Source organism: Grampus griseus (assembly GCF_964374135.1).
Source record: "Grampus griseus genome assembly, chromosome: 10".
Lineage (NCBI taxonomy): Eukaryota > Metazoa > Chordata > Mammalia > Artiodactyla > Delphinidae > Grampus > Grampus griseus.
Window position 1 is genome coordinate 22418029 of NC_139004.1, and position 19875 is coordinate 22437903.

Sequence of the window (19875 nt, forward strand, 5' to 3'; positions counted from 1 at the left end):
GCACTCGGGTGAGAATTACATCCTCCTCCTCCTCCACTATTCCCACATCTGCACCTGTATCTCACTTTCCCACCAGTGATGAGGGATGGTCTCCTCCTGTCTAAGGCTGCCCCTCAGCGTGGGTACAGGATCCGACTCCATCCTCCCCTGTGTCATCAGTTTCCCACTCTCTACTGCTCCTTCATCCCTGCCTACAAACATGCTGCAATTCCTCCCATTAAAATTAATCAAACAAAAATAAATAAATCAAAACAAAATTCTCCCATAAACATCCACCACTCTGTGTACAGTTTCCTTCCAACTACTGCTCCATTTCTATGACTCTTCTTAACAGAACAATTCCTAAGGCCAAAGGCCATTGTCTCATCTACTAGGTTGTCTTTTTATTTTTAGTTAATGGATATGTGCACATAGTTTTAAAAGTAATATACTTCTATAAGACTTGATACCTGGACCGATGTCCCCAATCTTCCATGTCCCCTGTCTCTTGAATCTCAGAGAGAAGCTCTTTTAGTTCTTAAGCTGGTTCTCTAATTGTTTCTTCTATGTCTCTAAAATGCTTGCCTTTAATACTCCTTTGCTTTCAGTTTTATGTATCATCTTTAGTTAATTGGTTTTTCTTTCACACACCCCTGTCTTCCCAAAATAGTTATAATTATACATGTATCAGTTTTGTAAGTTTGATTAGCTCGCTGTGCAATATTTGCCTTATGATGATGACGGAAATGCTAGTCACAAGTGAGCATTTAGTAGACTATGATCACTTTTCTTGAATGGATATTTAAGATTTCGCTGGAATAAATAATGTCTTACTTTGGTTGTACTGATTTTTTTTTTTTTTTTTTTTTTTAGTTCAATGCCTGCTTTGGGTCTTCATTGCTGCATGCGGGCTTTCTCTAGTTACAGCGAGCGGGGCTACTCTTTGTTGCTGTGCGCGGGCTTATTGTGGTGGCTTCTCTTGTTGTGGAGCATGGGCTCTAGGTGCGTGGGCTTCAGTGGTTGCAGCAGGTGGGCTCAGTAGTTGTGGCTCACGGTCTCTAGAACGCAGGCTCAGTAGTAGTGCCACACAGGCTTAGTTGCTTCACAGCACGTGGGATCTTCCCGGACCAGGGCTCAAACCCTTGTCCCCTGCACTGGCAGGCGGATTCTTAACCACTTCACCACCAGGGAAGCCCCATTTTGTACTCATTTTAAATCATTCTAAGACTCTGTGCAGAATATAAGTCTTTCTGAATACATTCAACCACATCGGATATTCCACCAACTTCACCTCTTTGCACAGACTCCTCCACAGCCCTCCGTGCTGCCACACGGAGACTGGTTCCCTGCACACCTGGGGCAGGGCTGACGTCCCGGAACTCCTTCTCCTCATTCTGGGCAGCCCTCTGCCTCTCTCTCCTACTGTATAATTTTACAAGGCTTCCCTGTTGCCTGGATCCCATGTTTCCCTGTTGTTGGTTTTCTCCATCATTTCCCCCGCACTTTGTCTAACAGTAACCTGAAGAAGGGAACATGGAAAGGAAAACATTGTAACTCTGAAATGTCTTAGGCTACCCTAGGACTTACTCTCATCTTGACTCAATATGGAACTCTGTGTTGGAAATACTGATTTTTTTCCTTCGAATTCGGAAGGCATTGCTTCACTGTCTTCTAGCCTCCTGGCCCATGTTCTTTGCCTCTTGAAGTTTTCAAGGTCTCTCTTCTTTTCCATCCTTTCTGCAATTTCACTGTGATGTTTCTTAGTGTCGGTCTGTTTTCATCTATTGCAGTAAGAGTTTGCTTAGGCCATTCCAGATGTAAATTTTTGTCTGTAAACTCCGAGAGGTTTCCTTGAAAATAATTTTTTATTATTTCCTACTCTCCCTTATTTTTGAAACTTGTATTGCTTACTCGCTGGAATCTCTTGATTGATAGTGGAATATTCTTATAGGTCTTCTCTCCTCCTTGCCATTACTTTTCTATTCCTATTACTTACTGTGAGTATGACTGTAATTTTTCAATTCATCTACTGAATTATACACTTCTATGACATTATTTTTAATTTCAAAGAGCCCTTTTTGGTTCTATGATTCTATATAATTGTATAGAATTCTGTTTTTGTTTAATATACCATATATCTTTCACATCTTTCAAATATTATTGCTAACAGTGGTAGGGGAGCTGTCAGGTCTCTTGGTTATCTACTTTCATGATATCATGAACTTCTTCCTCACAGCACTTAGCTCAGTAGTGATTTACATTTATCTTTGTCATTTCTGTCCATCTCCCTCACCACAGTGCCTGTCACATATCACCCAGGTCCCACCTGTTGTTCTTCATTTTTTCTCCAGTGTCTCCAGATCCTGATTGAAGGTGGTCTTGAGATATACACTCCTTAACCTCTCTGAGTCTCCACTTCTCTGTCTCCTCTCTCTGAGTCTCTCTCTCTGTGTCTGTACAAAGGGATCACATGTTGGGTGCCTCATGGGTTTGCTTTTTGTTTTAATTAATTAATTTATTTATTTATTGGCTGCACCAGGTCTTCATTGCGGCACGCGGGATCTAGTTCCCTGACCAGGGTTCGAACCCGGGCCCCTGCATTGGGAGCTCGGAGTCTTAGCCTCTGGACCACCAGGGAAGTCCCCTCGTGGGTTTGCTTTGAGGAATAAATTTGACCCACTATGTAAATCACATGGCATTATTGCTTTAATTCTTATTAAGTGTTCCTCTATTCAGAGTTACCATCATTACAATGACTATAGCATTTAGCTTGTTTCCATTCTTTGCTTTTATAAACCACAATTCAAGAACATCCTTGAATATATATTTTTGAGAACATATGTGATTATCTTCGCAGGATAAATTTCTGAAAGAGAAATTTCTATGTCATAATGTAAACATATTGAAGGCAACCCTCCTACACTGTTGGTGGGAATGTAAATCGGTACATCCACTAGGGAGAACAGTATGGAGGTTGATTAAAAAAGTAAACATACAAGTACCATGTGACCCAGCTATCCCAATCCTGGGCCTAGATCCGGAGAAAACCGTGGTTTTAAAAGACACGGGCACCCCAACGATCATGGCAGCACTATGTACAATAGCCAAGACATGGAAGCAACCTAAGTGTATAAGGACAGATGAATGCATAATGAAGATAGGATACATATACACAATGGAATATTACTCAGCCATAAAAAGGATGAAATAATGCCATTTCCAGCCACAAGGAAGGAAGCGAAACTGGAAAAGACAAGTATCCTATGATATCACTTACAGGTGGAATCTAAAAATGGATACAAATGAACGTCTTTACAAAAGAGAAACAGCCTCACAGACCTAGAAAAGAAACTTACGGTTACCAAAAGGGAAAGGTGGTGGGCAGGGAAAAATGAGCAGGTTGAGATGAACATATACACACTACTATTTATAAAATAATCAACAAGGACCCACTGTATAGCACAAGGAACCCTACTCAACACTCTATAATAACCTATATGGGAAGAGAACCCAAAAAAGGACATATATACGTCTATGCATAAGTGAGTCAAGTTGCTGTACACCTAAGAAAACAAAACGCCCCGCAACATTGTAAATTACCTATACACCAATACAAAATTAAAAAATTTTTAAATGTAAATATACTGAAATTGAGACATTCTGCATAGTGACCTTTAAAAGTTTTGTACCAGTTTTCAATCCCATCAATCTTTATGACAGTATATTCTCCCTAAGTTCCTGTCGATACTCTCCTCTTACTATTATCTTTGACAAGATGATAGATTTTAACTTATTCCCATTTCTTATTCCCAATTTGCATTTTTCTTTACATTTATTTGTTATATATTTGTTTGACATTTGCATTTCTTATTTTCCAAATTGTTTTCTAATACACTTTAATTATGTTTTGTTTGGGATTTAGTTATTTTAAACACTGAATTCAGGAAGGACAAAGCAGCCTCCAACATCAGAAGCTGGTCTGACGTTTACCTTAGGCCTCAGCGTTGCTAGAAGCTGGGCTGGTGCTCACCACGCAGCCGTGTTCTTCTCCTGTTGGACATATGTCACCTCACAGAACATCAACATCAGACAAGGACACCTGAGACCATGACACAGTGAGACAAAACAAGACCACAACATCATTTTCTCCAAGCACAGACCAAACAAGGCAGCACTATGCACCTCACAATGTATCAAACCTCTCCCTGTGCTGATACCAGCGACCACGGCTTCTTTCCAATCACAGCTGCATCCTCACTCTAGTCTTCCCTCCTTATAGGGAAGATTCACCGACATGCCCGGTCATAGAATTGCCCCCACTTACTGACAACACTCAATGTAGAGTGAGCCCCTCCTCCATACACCCTCGTCCAAATCACCCAACCAGAGCCCACTTCCTCTATATGTTCTATCTAGATAGGTGTTCTATCTAGCACCTCACACTAAGACACCGTGGTCCCCGATGGTGTGTCATCTCCCTCGCTGCATCCAGTAATAAATCCGACTTGTTTGCCCACAGATTTTCTCCTGGTGGTCTTTGGCTGAAAAACATTGCTACCTGTTTGTCAATGTTTTTGTCTTTGAGTTTGATAGGGGCATGTGTTAGTATCTTTGTGAAAGTCTGGTTGACATAGAGAAAATTTATGATTTTTTAGTGGTTTTTCTTCTTTGGGTCATACAACTCTTCATTCCCCAAATGTAAAAAATTCAAGTACTTTTTTGTCTAGGAGAGAGAGGTCCAAGGGTGAAGGGAAACAGAACTGATTGAATTTGGGGGGAACGAATAGCAGGAGCAGTCAGTAAAGAATTCTAAGCTGGTGGATTCTAAGGTTTACATCTCCTGCTTTATCATTTCACAAGTATGTACAGGTCCTGCAAGGTATTTGATATCTGCTGTGTTCAGTGAATACTTTCTCTTGGGCTAAGTGAAGACTTCAGTGTCTGCTTATATTTACCAGGTTAATGAAAAGAACAGCAAGAGCTCAAGGTTATAAAGACAAGAATTGGCTCCAGCGATGGGCAGTCTTGAACACATATGACCTTAAGGTGATAAACCACGGTGTCCTTAATGTCTGAACACTCTAGTTGTTAAAATACATGTTAATGAAACTTTCTGCGCATGCTGCATTTTAAGGATATATCTAAGACCCACATAGACAAATCCATGATTTCCATATGTAGGTTATTTTAATATGCATCAATTTATGAGTCACACAGTATCTTTTTGGGGGAAGAGACTGGAAATTAAGAACACTATAGATATGCAATGCCCAATAGGCTAGCTACTAGCCACACATTTAATGTTATTTAAACTAAATAACATTAAGGTGCTCAGCACAGTAGCCACTTCTGAGGTGCTAAAGAGCGACCTGTAGCTAGTGGCTACCTGATTTTGACAGTACAGATATAGAACAATTCCTTCACCACAGAACATTCTATTGGACAGGACTGCTCTTCATGTTTTCTGGGCCTCAAGTCAGATATACTGGACTCATGAAAGGGCCAATATTATTTCTCTTAGAGACGATGTCAGATTTCTGTCTGGGATATGAATACATACTTAGCTGGTGTGTAAAAAACCAAACTAGGTTATGAGTGGGTATGGTACCTTCAGGCACAAACTGTTTCCAGGTCCAAAGGGGAAACACCTGTCCCCCTACCTCCCTTCCCGGACTGAGGACACTCTCTGGGATCAATTCCAAGGGGTAAGTTCTCTCCTAGAGGAGCCCTGGGGGCAGGGCCCTCAGCTAAGTGTGGGGAGGCAGGGAGTCCAGCTTAGGGAGAGGGATTCTCCAAAACGAACAGGAGGCAAAGGCAAGGGTCAGTTAGGAGATTTTCCCAGGTTTATTCAAACAGCAGTTCTCAGAGTGTGATCTGTGGAACCCTTGAAGTCACTGAGACCCTTTCATGAGATCCATGAGGTGAAACCTACTTTCATAGCATTACTAAGATATTATTTGACTTTCCATTATGTTGACATTTGCTTTGAGGTATAACTCAGCAGCGATGGAGACTACTGTAGCAAACTGCAATATAATTATTTTCACCACAACTTACTTGCAGAAAAAAAAAGCAGGTTTGCTTTAAAACATTCTGGTTGATACATTACAAATTTTTATCTTCCCTTAATAAGCTATAATGGAAAAGAAAATGAAAAAGAATGTATATACACATGTATAGCTGAATCTCTTTGCTGTATAACAGAAATTAACACAACATTGTAAACCAACTATACCTCATTAAATAAACTTTAAAAAATACATTAAAATTCTTTTGTTCCCTAAATTATCCTTAGATCCACTTTTTCCTTTTTTGGGGCCACGCCCCACAGCATGTGGGATCTTAGTTCCCTGAACAGGGATTGAACCCTTGAACCCAGGCCATGGCAGTGACAGCTCTGAGTCCTAACCACTGGACGGCCAGGGAACTCCCTTAAATCCACATTTTAAAAGTACCTTCTAAGATGACATGGGAAGTACCCATCAAGCCCTTCTGCTACATTCCAAAGTACTATGTCCCAAGGAAAATAACTTGTGTGACCTGAACTACCCTCTTCTTCATGGAATACAATGTTTACTTGAAAGAATGAATGACACTGGAAGATCTATATAACTTAGTGAAGCAACGTATTAGTTTTTTAAAATCTTACCTTAGTCCAAGAGACATTCAATGTGCAAAATAGGGTTAAGGAGTTTAACGTAACAGAATAGGAAATAGTTAATAATATTGTCAGGTCCACTTTGCAAATAACCTTTGAGAAGCTACCACTTGTGTAGTTTTCGTTTTGTATCAAAGACTAACATCCATGACTGTCTGAAAAGGTTTTTGAAAATACTACTCCTACATATCTGTGGGCCTGTTTATTTTCATAGACTTCAATCAAAAGAACGGATTCATTGAAGAAGCAAACATGAACATCCAGGGGTCTTCTAATGAGACAGACAAGAAACAGAGAGACTTGCAAAAATATAAAAATCTGAAAAGCTCCACTTTTCCCACTACCGTGTTTATTTTGGGAAGTATTTTTCATATTAAATCATGGGTTATTAATATTATTCTAAATAAATTAATTTAAAAGTTTTAAACTCTATTATTTCTACTTTGGAAAGTACCGATAGAAGTATCCACATAAAATTATCTGGGGGGTCGTCACTAGTTTGTAAGACTGTATAAATATTCTGACCACAATGCTGTGAAAATCGCTGACTACACAGTCCCTGGGCCAGGACTCAGGGAGACACTGTGACAAAGAGCTCTCGGTGCAGGAGGGGAGGGATCAGGCAGAGTCCCAGGTCCCGGGAGGGGCAGGCTCTCAGGCTCTCAGGGTGTCAGGCGGTCTCTGGGGCGGGGACGCTCCGTGGTGGGGATTCCCAGTCTCCCGGAGTTTCACTTTCTCTCTCACAACCTGTGTCGGGCCCTCCTGCCTGGACACTCGTGACGCGTCCCCACTTCTCACTCCCATTGCGTGTCCGGTTTCTGGAGAAGCCAATCAGCGTCCCCGCGGTGCCCGGCTATAAAGTCTCCACCGACCCGCCGCACGCAGTTTCTCCTCAGACGCCGAGGTGGTGGGTCATGGCGCCGCGAACCCTCCTTCTGCTCCTCACGGGGGCCCTGGCCCTGACCGAGACCTGGGCGGGTGAGTGCGGGGTCGGGAGGGAACGGCCTCTGCGGGGAGGAGCGAGGAGACCCCGGGGATCGGGGGTCAGGACTCCCAGGGAAGGAGCCACGCCGCCGCCCCCGGTCCAGACCCGCCCCCTCACCCCGGTCCCCGCCTGTCCCTCCCTTGCTTCCCGCCCCCTCTTCTCTCCCCCCGGGGTGCCGGCCCTTCTCCGACCTCCACACCTTTTCCGTCTCACGAGCCCCTCGCCCCCTCCCCCCTGCCGGCCCCGTCACCTGGGACCCGGGGACCCGCGCCGGGAGGAGGGTCGGACCGGGTCTCACCCCTCCCCGCCCCCAGGCTCCCACTCCCTGAGGTATTTCTACACCGGGGTGTCCCGGCCCGGCCGCGGGGAGCCCCGCTTCATCGCCGTCGGCTACGTGGACGACACGCAGTTCGTGCGGTTCGACAGCGACGCCCCGAATCCGAGGTGTGAGCCGCGGGCGCCGTGGGTGGAGCAGGAGGGGCCGGAGTACTGGGATCGGGAGACGCGGAACTTCAAGGACGCCGCACAGATGTACCTAGTGAACCTGAACACCCTGCGCGGCTACTACAACCAGAGCGAGGCCGGTGAGCGACGCGGGCCCGGGTCCGGGTCACGACCCCCATCCCCAGGGACGGGCCGGCGTCGCCCCGAGTCTCCGGGTCCGAGGGTCACCCCAACATTGCGGGACCCGCCCGGCCCCCCGACTCGGGAGGAAACGGCGGGACTTCACCCGGTTTCATTTTCGGTTTGGGTTTAATCGCTGCGGCTGGTCGGGGCGGGGTCAGGGTCTCACACCCTCCAGGAGACGTACGGCTGCGACGTGGGGCCGGACGGTCGCCTCCTCCGCGGGTACAAACAGGACGCCTACGACGGCGCTGATTACATCGCCCTGAACGAGGACCTGCGCTCCTGGACCGCGGCCGACGCGGCGGCTCAGATCTCCAAGCGCAAGTGGGAGGAGGCCGGTGTTGCGGAGCGCTACAGGAACTACGTGGAGGGCAGGTGCGTGGAGGGGCTCCTCAGATACCTGGAGACCGGGAAGGACACGCTGCAGCGCGCAGGTACGAGGGGCCGCGGGGCCTCCCTGGTGTCCCCTCGGGCTGGAGCTGGCTTCCCACAAGGGGAGGAAATGGGGTCCCTGTGGGAACACTGCCCCAACTTCTTGTCGGGAGAGGGAGGAATCCGCCCAGGTTTTCGTATTCTGTACAAGACAGTGACTCGCCGGTGGCCTCACTTTTCTGAAAGACAGTGAAGGAATCCAGTCTCTTTGGGGAAGAAACAGGAAACCATCCCTGAAATAACTGACCAACGGTGCCCTTTGACCCTGACCCCCATCTTGTGAACCATGACTTTCTCTCTCAAGCCTGTTCTCAGCCTGAGAACATCTTAGGAGGCCTGACTGCAGCTTTTCTGAGTCATTCAGCCTCCACCAAAGTCAGGACCATTGCTCTGTATTCTCCCCTTTACATGGAGCCTCCTACCTTGGCTTTCATCCTTATCATAGAACTTGACAAGGACTGGGAGATCTTCCCAGACCCCGGAGTCCAGGCTGGTGTCTGGTGTTTTTGCTGCTTCTTTTCAAACCTGTTGTGCTGTTCATTCTCAGGATGGTCACATGATGCTGCTTCAGTGGCCCATGAAGGTAACACTAAGTGTGAATTTTCTGATTCTTCCTCCTCAGACCCTCCAAAGACACACGTGACCCACCACCCCATCTCTGACCGTGAGGTCACCCTGAGGTGCTGGGCCCTGGGCTTCTACCCTGAGGAGATCTCACTGACCTGGCAGCGTGATGGGGAGGATCAGACCCAGGACATGGAGCTTGTGGAGACCAGGCCTTCAGGGGACGGAACCTTCCAGAAGTGGGCGGCCCTGGTGGTGCCTTCTGGAGAGGAGCAGAGATACACGTGCCATGTGCAGCACAAGGGGCTTCAGAAGCCCCTCACCGTGAGATGGGGTAAGGAGGGACGTGTGAGGTGGAGCTTCCTCTCAGATAAAGCAGGAGCGCTTCTGGACACGTTCAGCAAGGTCGGGATTCAGGCCTGAGGTCAGGGCCCCTTTCCTTTCCTCCACAGAACCACCTCAGCCCACCGTCCCCATCATAGGCCTCATTGTTGGCCTGGTTCTCTTGGTGGTCACTGGAGCCGTGGTGGCTGGAGCTGTGATCTGGAGGAAGAAGCACTCAGGTAGGGAAGGGGGGAGGGATCTGAGTTTTCTTGTCTCACTGGGGGGTTCAAGCCCAGGTGGAAGCTTGCCTGCGTGTGTATTGGGCAGCACCATTCAGAGACATTGCTTGTCAGTCTGCAGACTGGCACTTACCCTTTTGTAAAGCATGTGTGGAAATGAAAGACAGGTTTTTTCACCTTCATAATTCCAGTTGGGGACCAGGTTACCAGCACTTGAAGGTCAGAGAGGGAAGGTTCCTGCTGACAGACCCCCAGGAGGGAAGAAATTGATCCAGTCCCCGCACATTTCCTTTCTTCGTGTTCCTGATCCTATCATGGGTTTTGGTCAACAGTTCTGGAAAGTTCTCTGTGATCCAGGACTAGGGGGTTCCTCTAGGATCTCACAATTCAGTCTTCTCCCTGGCCTCTCACGTGATGTTTTCTTCTTACAGGTCAAAAAGAGGGGAGCTACGCTCAGGCTGCAAGTAAGTGTGCAGGGGCTGTGATTCCTGAGACCCTTGTGAGGGTGCAGACAGGAGGCCCTGGGGGGGGCTCACCCTCCTAAAGTTCCTTCTCTAGTTTCTCTCCTGTGGGTTCTGACCACGTCCTGGTTTTGTTCTCCCCCAGGCAGTGACAGTGCCCAGGGCTCTGATGTGTCTCTCACGGATCCTAAAGGTGAGACCCTGCAGGACCTAGATTGCGAGAGGTGTTGGGGCGGAGGAGATGCCCCGGGTGGTGGGGATCCTTGAATGGGACATTTGAGCATGTGGGGGGCTGTTGGGAAGGTCAGCACTTACATGACTGACCTGAATTTGTTCATGATTATTTTCTTTCACAGTGTGAGGCAGCAGCCTCGTGGGGACTGAGTGATGCACCATCCTACTTCTGTGGCTTCAGATCCCGTGACGACTCTTTCTGCAGCTGCATCTGAATGTGTCTGTGTTCCTCGTAGCATAATGTGAGGAGGTGGGGAGACTGGCCCACCCCTGCCCACCACAACCCCTCCCCACCCTGACCTGTGTTCTCTTCCCTGATCCACTTGCCTGTTCCAGCAGAGGCAGGGCTGGGCCACCTCCATCCCTGTGTTAACTTCGTGGTGCACTGAATAATAATGTCTTGCCTGTTGGAAATAAAATCTGTATATGAATTTTGTTTTTTCTAATTCCTGCCATGAGGCGTTGATGGGATAATAAAGGAAAGGATTCTTAAAGTTTGAGAGAGAAAATACATGGAAGCGCTGAGAACCTTCCATAATCTGTGTGCTTGCTGTGCTCTGTCTGTTGCAGGTGGCACAGGAGGAGGCGGTGAGGAGCTGAGTGTGGACGCGGCCTGTGCCCACTCCGTGCTCACTGCATCGTGGGCTTTGATGGGGTCACTGCTCTGCCAGGTCATCTGCTCTGTTCCTTTGTCCTCGTCACTTCAGTAGAACCTTGTCCCACCAGGACCTGTGATCTCAGAGGCTCAGAAATCAGCTGGGCCTCGTACTGTCTCCAGGACTGTGGGCAGCAAGGGCTTCCTGTAACCAGGTAGCCTTGGCTCGGGCCTTGCTCCCATCCTCGGACCCTGTCTTTATCGTGCGTGTTTATATTTTGCTTATTTAGTTGTTGTTGTTGTTGGAATAATGACTGTTGTTTTTCATGTGCAGAGTTTGGTCTCATTCTTCTCTGGGTGTCCCCATCTCTGACAGCAGCCGGAGTCATTTTGCCTGTCTTGTCCCCACAAGTCCAAGGGGGCCCTGCACACAGGATTCTCAGTAGTATCAAGAGAGCAATTTTCAGCCTCATCCAGCTCTTGCCCGTCTTCTAGAGATATCTGCTGGGTTCTTCTTTCCAACTTTTTCCCATCATTTTTTTTCCCCCCATGTTTTAAAAGGAACCAGATTCTGGAATTAGCAAACAGAAGGGACCCAATAGTCTCTCATCTTGACTTAATTCTTGCTGGATTTCTCTCTTCTCTGCAGCCTGGCCCCTCTTCTGCCCTTAGATCTTCTAAGCCTAGTGCTGACTCCAATCCAAACTGATGGATTTAGAAAGCAGAGTCTAACAGAGTCAGGGTGCGTTGGAATATAGGACGCATAAGTGCAGGATATTCTTTTCTGAAGCGAGAAGGAGCATGGTGTGTGGTGTGCAGACTGATTGGTGTGGGAGGGAGGGGAGATCAGCCCTTCTGAGAAAAGTACAGGCGGCATTGATGTCGTTGCAAATGGATGTTGTGCTGTAGCTGCCACAAGACAGCATGTGGCCTGAGGTCACGTTAATAAAGACACTGTCTCTAGAATAGGGAGGTGCTCTACGCTGATCATTCAATTGATATTTTTGTGTGCCAGATACATGACACACTATTTTTGCATCTAGGAAACCTCAGGGAACTAAGAACAGACAAAACTTGTCAGCCATGTGGCGTATATGCTCTAGGGGAAAGGGCAGAGTGCACCATGAGACTAGTAAGTGAGGGTAGTGTTTACATTAAAAGTTGGTAAGTGCTTTGAGGAAGGTGACCCAGCATGTAAGTGTGTGGGGACAGGGATGATGTCTCTTTTACTAGGGCAGTCAGTGTGGGCCTGATTGAGAAGGTGACCTTTGAGTAGAGATGTGAAGGACATGAAGGTATGTCCATGAGGATGTCTGGGGCAAGTTCTCTCCAGGCAGGTGAGCCTCCAGTGCCAGTGCACTAGGGCAGGAGAGTGTCTGTGTGTTCAAGGAAGAGTGAGGAGGCCATCGTGGCTGGAGGAGAGAGGAACTGAGATGAGATGCAGTGTCCGGACAAATCATATAGACCTAGACAATATTAGAAGGGTTTTGATTATGTCTGAGTAAGATGCAGAGTTTACATGATGGTTTGAACAGAAGATTGACCTTATGTGACTACTCTCTAGAAACATCTGGCTGCTGGGCAGAATCAGGAGGTGAAGGGCAAGAGATTCCATAGAGGAAACTGTAGGAAATGGTGCAGTGTCCAGGCTGGAGATACTGGTCCTTGTCTGGGGTGTGAGCAGGGAAAGTAATAGTAACTGATTGGATTCTGGATATATTCTGAAAATGGCGTTTTACAGCAATTCCTAATGGATGAAATTTGGGTTATAAGAAAGCAGAATGAAGGAAGACCCCAAATTTTGAGATTTGCAAGTAGACATGTGGGGCACCTTCCGCAGAAATGGGGAGACTCTGGAAGCAGCATATTTGAAGAGGCCACAGCACTGGCATTTGCTTTAGGAAAGTGCAAACTGAGTCTGGGGTTCAGGTGAGATGACCTGGTTGGGGAAATAGTTGGAGGAAGTGACACCCTATAAATGAGGTTTAAAGCTTTGCGAACAGATGAGGTCACCAGGGGAGAATTGGCTACAGAAGAGGAAGGACAAGGACTGAACCCTGAACCCTCCAGCGTTATGCGATCTGATCAGACCACACACCCAAGCAGACCGCACGGTTCTGAACACCGAGTCTAGACAGCAAAGAGACCGGGGGCTCCCGATCTTCCAGTGCACCACCTGCACACCTCAGGTGGAAGGGAGCGTGAGAATCTGCATTTTAAACAAGTTTGGTGCTGATGTTGCTGGTCTTCAGATCACACATTTAGTAGCAACAATGTAGACCAGGATTCCCACGTGGCTGTGCATCAGCCTCACCTGTACGGCTTGTTCATAAGGGATTCCTGGACCTCGTGCCCACATTCTGAGATGGCGGGTTGGGGAAGAGGCCTGAGTACTTTGTCAGAATCCCTACAAGCAGTCCTGAGGCTCAGGCAGATTGGGATCCACTGAGGTCAGGGATCAGAGAGTAATCAGGGTGGGGAGGGGTTTTAAATCTGCATTGAAATGTTTCTTCCCTGGGAAGAAAAAGGCAGGACATTTTCTGGGAGATACATGTTTTCTCTACCATGCAGTATAGCCAGGTGGAAAATTTTAGAAGCAGTTATCCACTCAGCATAAAGAAAAGCTTTTGAGTTCTAAGAGGGTAGACCTAAATTTTCTCCACACACACGAAAAAGGTGATAACGTGGCATGATACAGTTGTAAGCTAATGCTACGGTGGTAATTATTTTGCAATATTAAGTGTATCAAGTCAAGTTGTACACCATAAACTTACTCAATATTGTAGATCAATCATATCTCAATAAAGCAGCGGGGAAGAGTCTCTGAACCCCTGCTCTCTCAGAGTTTCGCTACATGGTATTCTCATGCAGTTCTTTATGGGCAAAAAAGGGTTTCAAATTGTTCTAAATGGAACGAGAGAGAGAGAGAGAAAGAGAGATTGATTGTAGTTTTGTTTTATTTCAGGAAAAAGCCACAGAACAGCCCTGAGACTACGCAGCCAGGAACAGAATCCACAATCCCACCCAGGTCGGGTCCCACAGAGGAACCGCTGCCCCTGCAGGTGGGCACAGATGCCACTTTTCACAGCACTGTCAGCCCTGATGCTGGACAGCGTGCCCTGCTGTCTCTGCTGCTCCTGACAACTGGATGACACTCCTGCCGCCTCTGCCACATGTGCCAAAGCGTTCAGCACAGTTCCCGCCTCTCTGTGTCACCACGTCCTGAGTCAGAGTCCAGCATGGGGTCACCTGCCTGGTGGAGCCTCAGGCTGTTTCAACCTGCCAGAATGTTCGGAAGCAGGTTTTTCTCTCCTATGGAAGGAGGTGGTCTCTACCTCCTACCAAGATCTTCAAATTTGAAATTCCCCTAACTTGGGAAGAGGGTACAGATTCTAGGGGTGGAGGTTGAAGGTGAGGAAGGGAAAAAGAATGACAAATTTCAATTTTTGCAGCAGTGATCTAGACGAGAACTTGACCTGGTACATTGTAAGCAGTCAGGTTGGATGGACGAATAAGTAATAAATGACATCTTTCAACTTCTTCTGTGATGTTCTGTTATGGGGTCTAGCTTCTGTCTACTCCAGTTTATACTCAGATAAGCAGAGTGCATTTTTCAATAATGAAATGATTACTCAAAATGTCCTCTCCCTACCTTTGTCTCTTTCTAAGCTTAAAAAAACAAGATCTATAAGTCTTCATGGGATCCATACATAAACACTGACATTTTATACTGTTTCATATTTCTTTGTACATGCACATCTTTCTGGGGAAAGTATCCATATCACTTATCAGTTTACATGTGATCCCCACAAAAGTCTTTAAAAAGTATCAGTACGAGTTTAGACACCAAGTTACTCAATCTCTGGTCCATGAGGAACTAATGATCCAACTGTCTTAGCAGATCCAATGACATGATATACATGCTCATCTTTTTCTTGGCAATTATCAGTCTGGGACAAGATAAAGGTAGAAGTTTACTTGCTTACACTCACTTTTAATGTCTGTGTGTTTCTTATTGTGAGCTGAGAGCAAACATTTCACAAAGCAGCACTGGCTCACACAAGTGATAAAGAATCATTGGTTTGGGTGGACTTGTATTCTCGCACCTACCATGGTGCCAGATAAATAGCAGGAGTGAAAAAATAGGTCATGGAGACTCCATTCCCAGTACCGCGATAGAACTTGTTTTAAGGCTGCATCTTCCAGTGAAAACAAATAATAAAGTATAAAAAGCTTCCATAGGTACAGTATCAAGAGAATAATTGTTTAGGCCGAAATATAAACGTGGGTAATAACCCAGAGGGAAAAGTTGTTTTTATCCTTAGGGCATCATCCAAATCTGGAAAAATCTTACCTTTGGTTTTCTCAAGCTTATGAGCTGTAATTGGAAATGTCACCCAGAGAGCTCATATTGTTGTATTTTTGTTTGTTTGTTTGTTTTGCGGTACGCGAGCCTCTCATCGCTGTTGCCTCTCTCCTTGCGGAGCACAGGCTCCAGACGCGCAGGCCCAGCGGCCACGGCTCACGGGCCCAGCCGCTCCGCAGCACATGGGATCCTCCGGGACTGGGGCACGAACCCATGTCCCCTGCATCGGCAGGCGGACTCTCAACCACTGCGCCACCAGGGAAGCCCCTACAAGATGGTTTGAACAGAAGATTGACCTGGTGTGACTACTCTCTAGAAACATCTGGTTGCTGGGCAGAATCAGGAGGTGAAGGGCAAGAGATTCCATAGAGGAAACTAGGAAATGGTGCAGTGTCCAGGCAGGAGATACTGGTGAGTGTCTGGGGTGTGAGCAGGGAAAGTAATAGTAACTGATTGGATTCTGGATATATTCTGAAAGTGGCGTTTTACAGCAATTCCTAATGGATGAAATTTGGGTTATAAGAAAGCAGAATGAAGGAAGACCCCAAATTTTGAGATTTGCAAGTAGACATGTGGGGCACCTTCCGCAGAAATGGGGAGACTCTGGAAGCAGCATATTTGAAGAGGCCACAGCACTGGCATTCGCTTTAGGAAAGTACAAACTGAGTCTGGGGTTCAGGTGAGATGACCTGGCTGGGGAAATAGTTGGAGGAAGTGACACCCTATAAATGAGGTTTAAAGCTTTGCGAACAGATGAGGTCACCAGGGGAGAATTGGCTACAGAAGAGGAAGGACAAGGACTGAACCCTGGACCCCCCAGCGCTATGCGATCTGATCAGCCCACACACCCAAGCAGACCGCACGGTTCTGAACACCGAGTCTAGACGGCAAAGAGACCAGGGGGTCCCGATCTTCCTGTGCACCACCTGCACACCTCAGGTGGAAGGGAGCGTGAGAATCTGCATTTTAAACAAGTTTGGTGCTAATGTTGCTGGGCTTCAGATCACACATTTAGTAGCAGCGATGTAGACCAGGATTCCCACGTGGCTGTGCATCAGCCTCACCTGTAGGGCTTGTTCATAAGGGATTCCTGGACCTCATGCCCACATTCTGAGATGGCGGGTCGGGGAAGAGGCTGAGTACTTTGTCAGAATCCCTACAAGCAGTCCTGAGGCTCAGGCAGATTGGGATCCACTGAGGTCAGGGATCAGAGAGTAATCAGGGTGGGGAGGGGTTTTAAATCTGCATTGAAATGTGTCTTCCCTGGGAAGAAAAAGGCAGGACATTTTCTGGGAGATACATGTTTTCTCTACCATGCAGTATAGCCAGGTGGAAAATTTAAGAAGCAGTTATCCACTCAGCATAAAGAAAAGCTTTTGAGTTCTAAGAGGGTAGACCTAAATTTTCTCCACACACACGAAAAAGGTGATAATGTGGCATGATACAGTTGTAAGCTAATGCTACGGTGGTAATTATTTTGCAATATAAAGTGTATCAAGTCAACAAGTTGTATACCATAAACTTACTCAATATTGTAGATCAATCATATCTCAATAAAGCAGCGGGGAAGAGTCTCTGAATCCTTGCTCTCTCAGAGTTTCGCTACATGGTATTCTCATGCAGTTCTTTATGGGCAAAAAAGGGTTTCAAATTGTTCTAAATGGAACGGGGGAGGGGGCGGTGCGCGGGGAAGAGAGATTGATTGTAGTTTTATTTCAGGAAAAAGCCACAGAACAGCCCTGAGACTACACAGCCAGGAACAGAATCCACAATCCCACCAAGGTCGGGTCCCACAGAGGAACCGCTGCCCCTGCAGGTGGGCACAGATGCCACTTTTCACAGCACTGTCAGCCCTGATGCTGGACAGCGTGCCCTGCGGCTCGTCCTGCTGTCTCTGCTGCTCCTGACAACTGGATGACACTCCTGCTGCCTCTGCCACATGTGCCAAAGCGTTCAGCACAGTTCCCGCCTCTCTGTGTCACCACGTCCTGAGTCAGAGTCCGGCATGGGGTCACCTGCCTAGTGGAGCCTCAGGCTGTTTCAACCTGCCAGAATGTTTGGAAGCAGGTTTTTCTCTCCTATGGAAGGAGGTGGTCTCTACCTCCTACCAAGATCTTCAAGTTTGAAATTCCCCTAACTTGGGAAGAGGGTACAGATTCTAGGGGTGGAGGTTGAAGGTGAGGAAGGGAAAAAGAATGACAAATTTCAATTTTTGCAGCAGTGATCTAGACGAGCACTTGACCTGGTACATTGTAAGCAGTCAGGTTGGATGGATGAATAAGTAATAAATGACATCTTTCAACTTCTTCTGTGATGTTCTGTTATGGGGTCCAGCTTCTGTCTACTCCAGTTTATACTCAGATAAGCAGAGTGCATTTTTCAATAATGAAATGATTACTCAAAATGTCCTCTCCCTACCTTTGTCTCTTTCTAAGCTTAAAAAAACAAGAAAAAAAAAAAAAAAAAAAACAAGATCTATAAGTCTTCATGGGATCCATACATAAACACTGACATTTTATACTGTTTCATATTTCTTTGTACATGCACATCGTTCTGGGGAAAGTATCCATATCACTTACCAGTTTACATGTGATCCCCACAAAAGTCTTTAAAAAGTATCAGTACTAGTTTAGACACCAAGTTACTCAATCTCTGGTCCATGAGGAACTAATGATCCAACTGTCTTAGCAGATCCAATGACATGATATACATGCTCATCTTTTTCTTGGCAATTATCAGTCTGGGACAAGATAAAGGTAGAAGTTTACTTGCTTACACTCACTTTTAATGTCTGTGTGTTTCTTATTGTGAGCTGAGAGCAAACATTTCACAAAGCAGCACTGGCTCACACAAGTGATAAGAATCATTGCTTTGGGTGGACTTGTATTCTCGCACCAACCATGGTGCCAGATAAATAGCAGGAGTGAAAAAATAGGTCATGGAGACTCCATTCCCAGTACCGCGATAGAACTTGTTTTAAGGCTGCCTCTTCCAGTGAAAACAAATAATAAAGTATAAAAAGCTTCCATAAGTACAGTATCAAGAGAATAATTGTTTAGGCCAAAATATAAACGTGGGTAATAACCCAGAGGGAAAAGTTGTTTTTATCCTTAGGGCATCAGCCAAATCTGGAAAAATCTTACCTTTGGTTTTCTCAAGCTTATGAGCTGTAATTGGAAATGTCACCCAGAGAGCTCATATTGTTGTTTTTTGTTTGTTTGTTTGTTTTGCGGTACGTGGGCCTCTCACTGTTGTGGCCTCTCCCGTCGCGGAGCACAGGCTCCAGATGCGCAGGCCCAGCGGTCACGGCTCACAGGCCCAGCCGCTCCACGGCACGTGGGATCCTCCCAGACTGGGGCATGAACCTGTGTCCCCTGCATCGGCAGGCGGACTCTCAACCACTGCACCACCAGGGAAGCCCCTCATATTGTTTTTTTTAATCTGTGAAGTAAAAGCTTTTAGTCAGAAAGGCTTAGTGGAATCCCCTGAAAAAGCCTCCCAAGCTCAGCTATGACAGAACATTAAAGACAATATTGTGTCTTGGGACAATGAAAGAAGTTAACGTCATCCTCACAGACTTAAAGGATGCAGGGGTGGTGGTCACATCACGTACCAGTTAACTCACCACTGTGGTTCTTGCGGAAACTGGAAGCATCGTTGTCAATGACAGTGAGACAGCGCTAACTCTCAGCGCTGCTACCTGGCTTTTCATTTCCTACGTTTATGTTTCTACCTACAAAGTTCTCTCTTTTAAAAATCCCCAATTACCTGGAAGATCAGGCCAGTTTTGGGGGAATATAATTTTGATCTGGATTCCTGTGAAGTGAGCCCCAAAACCTTTGACTTGAACTCCTTATTTATTCTGGTCTCTGCATTGCTACCCTCAGCCGTGTGACAGGCCATGTAGTCGGATGGTCCCAAAGTCACCCTGTGGTCGGCAGACTCTAAGTTGGTCCCCGATGTTCCCTCCTCTGGTATCTATGCCCCTGTCTAATACTTTTGGAACATAAGCTGGACCTAGTGACTCATTGGTAAAAAATACAATAGGGGAAGTGATGAATGTATATTTGGGCATCACCAGGGGAAAAGATATGAGGGACCTGGGGTCCGCTGTCTCAGGGCTGGCTGTCCAGGCCTGGCTGGGGAAGCAGAGATTCCCGATGGAACCCAATGACAACCGATGCTGCATTCTCTCCCTACCTGAGGAGTTTCTCCTCTAGATGTCAGCCTCCACAGTCACTGTCATCAGACAGGAGGAGGAGGAGGAAGAGACCACCAGCAGGGATTCTCATCCTGGCTGGAATGTCAAGAGAACTGTCTGTGAAAAGGACAAGAAGGGAAGTGAAGAAACGAAGGCTCCCAAATCTCTAACACCTGGTGACCCAAACGCTCCCCTATCAGACCCCATGGC

At 46.6% G+C, this 19875-nt stretch overlaps 1 protein-coding gene and 1 pseudogene across 3 annotated transcripts in view; both read left to right on the plus strand.

Moving 5' to 3' along the window:
- Positions 1–19875, plus strand: part of LOC309828037 (tripartite motif-containing protein 26-like) — a 105748-nt pseudogene that overhangs the window by 33953 nt on the left and 51920 nt on the right. The gene's annotated exons all lie outside the window — the stretch shown is intronic.
- LOC309828040 (BOLA class I histocompatibility antigen, alpha chain BL3-7-like) lies at positions 7436–10934 on the plus strand. Of its 2 annotated transcripts, XM_082663090.1 has the most exons (8): positions 7436–7615; positions 7937–8206; positions 8408–8683; positions 9304–9579; positions 9698–9808; positions 10240–10272; positions 10415–10462; positions 10626–10934. In XM_082663090.1, exons 1-8 carry the CDS (start codon positions 7552–7554, stop codon positions 10628–10630), a joined length of 1083 nt encoding a protein of 360 aa, XP_082519216.1. In that variant the 5' UTR covers positions 7436–7551; the 3' UTR covers positions 10631–10934. The 2 variants fall into 2 exon arrangements, with proteins under 2 accessions (XP_082519216.1, XP_082519215.1); XM_082663089.1 differs by lacking the exons at positions 10240–10272; positions 10415–10462; positions 10626–10934 and adding an exon at positions 10000–10189 and having other exon boundaries at positions 7467–7615.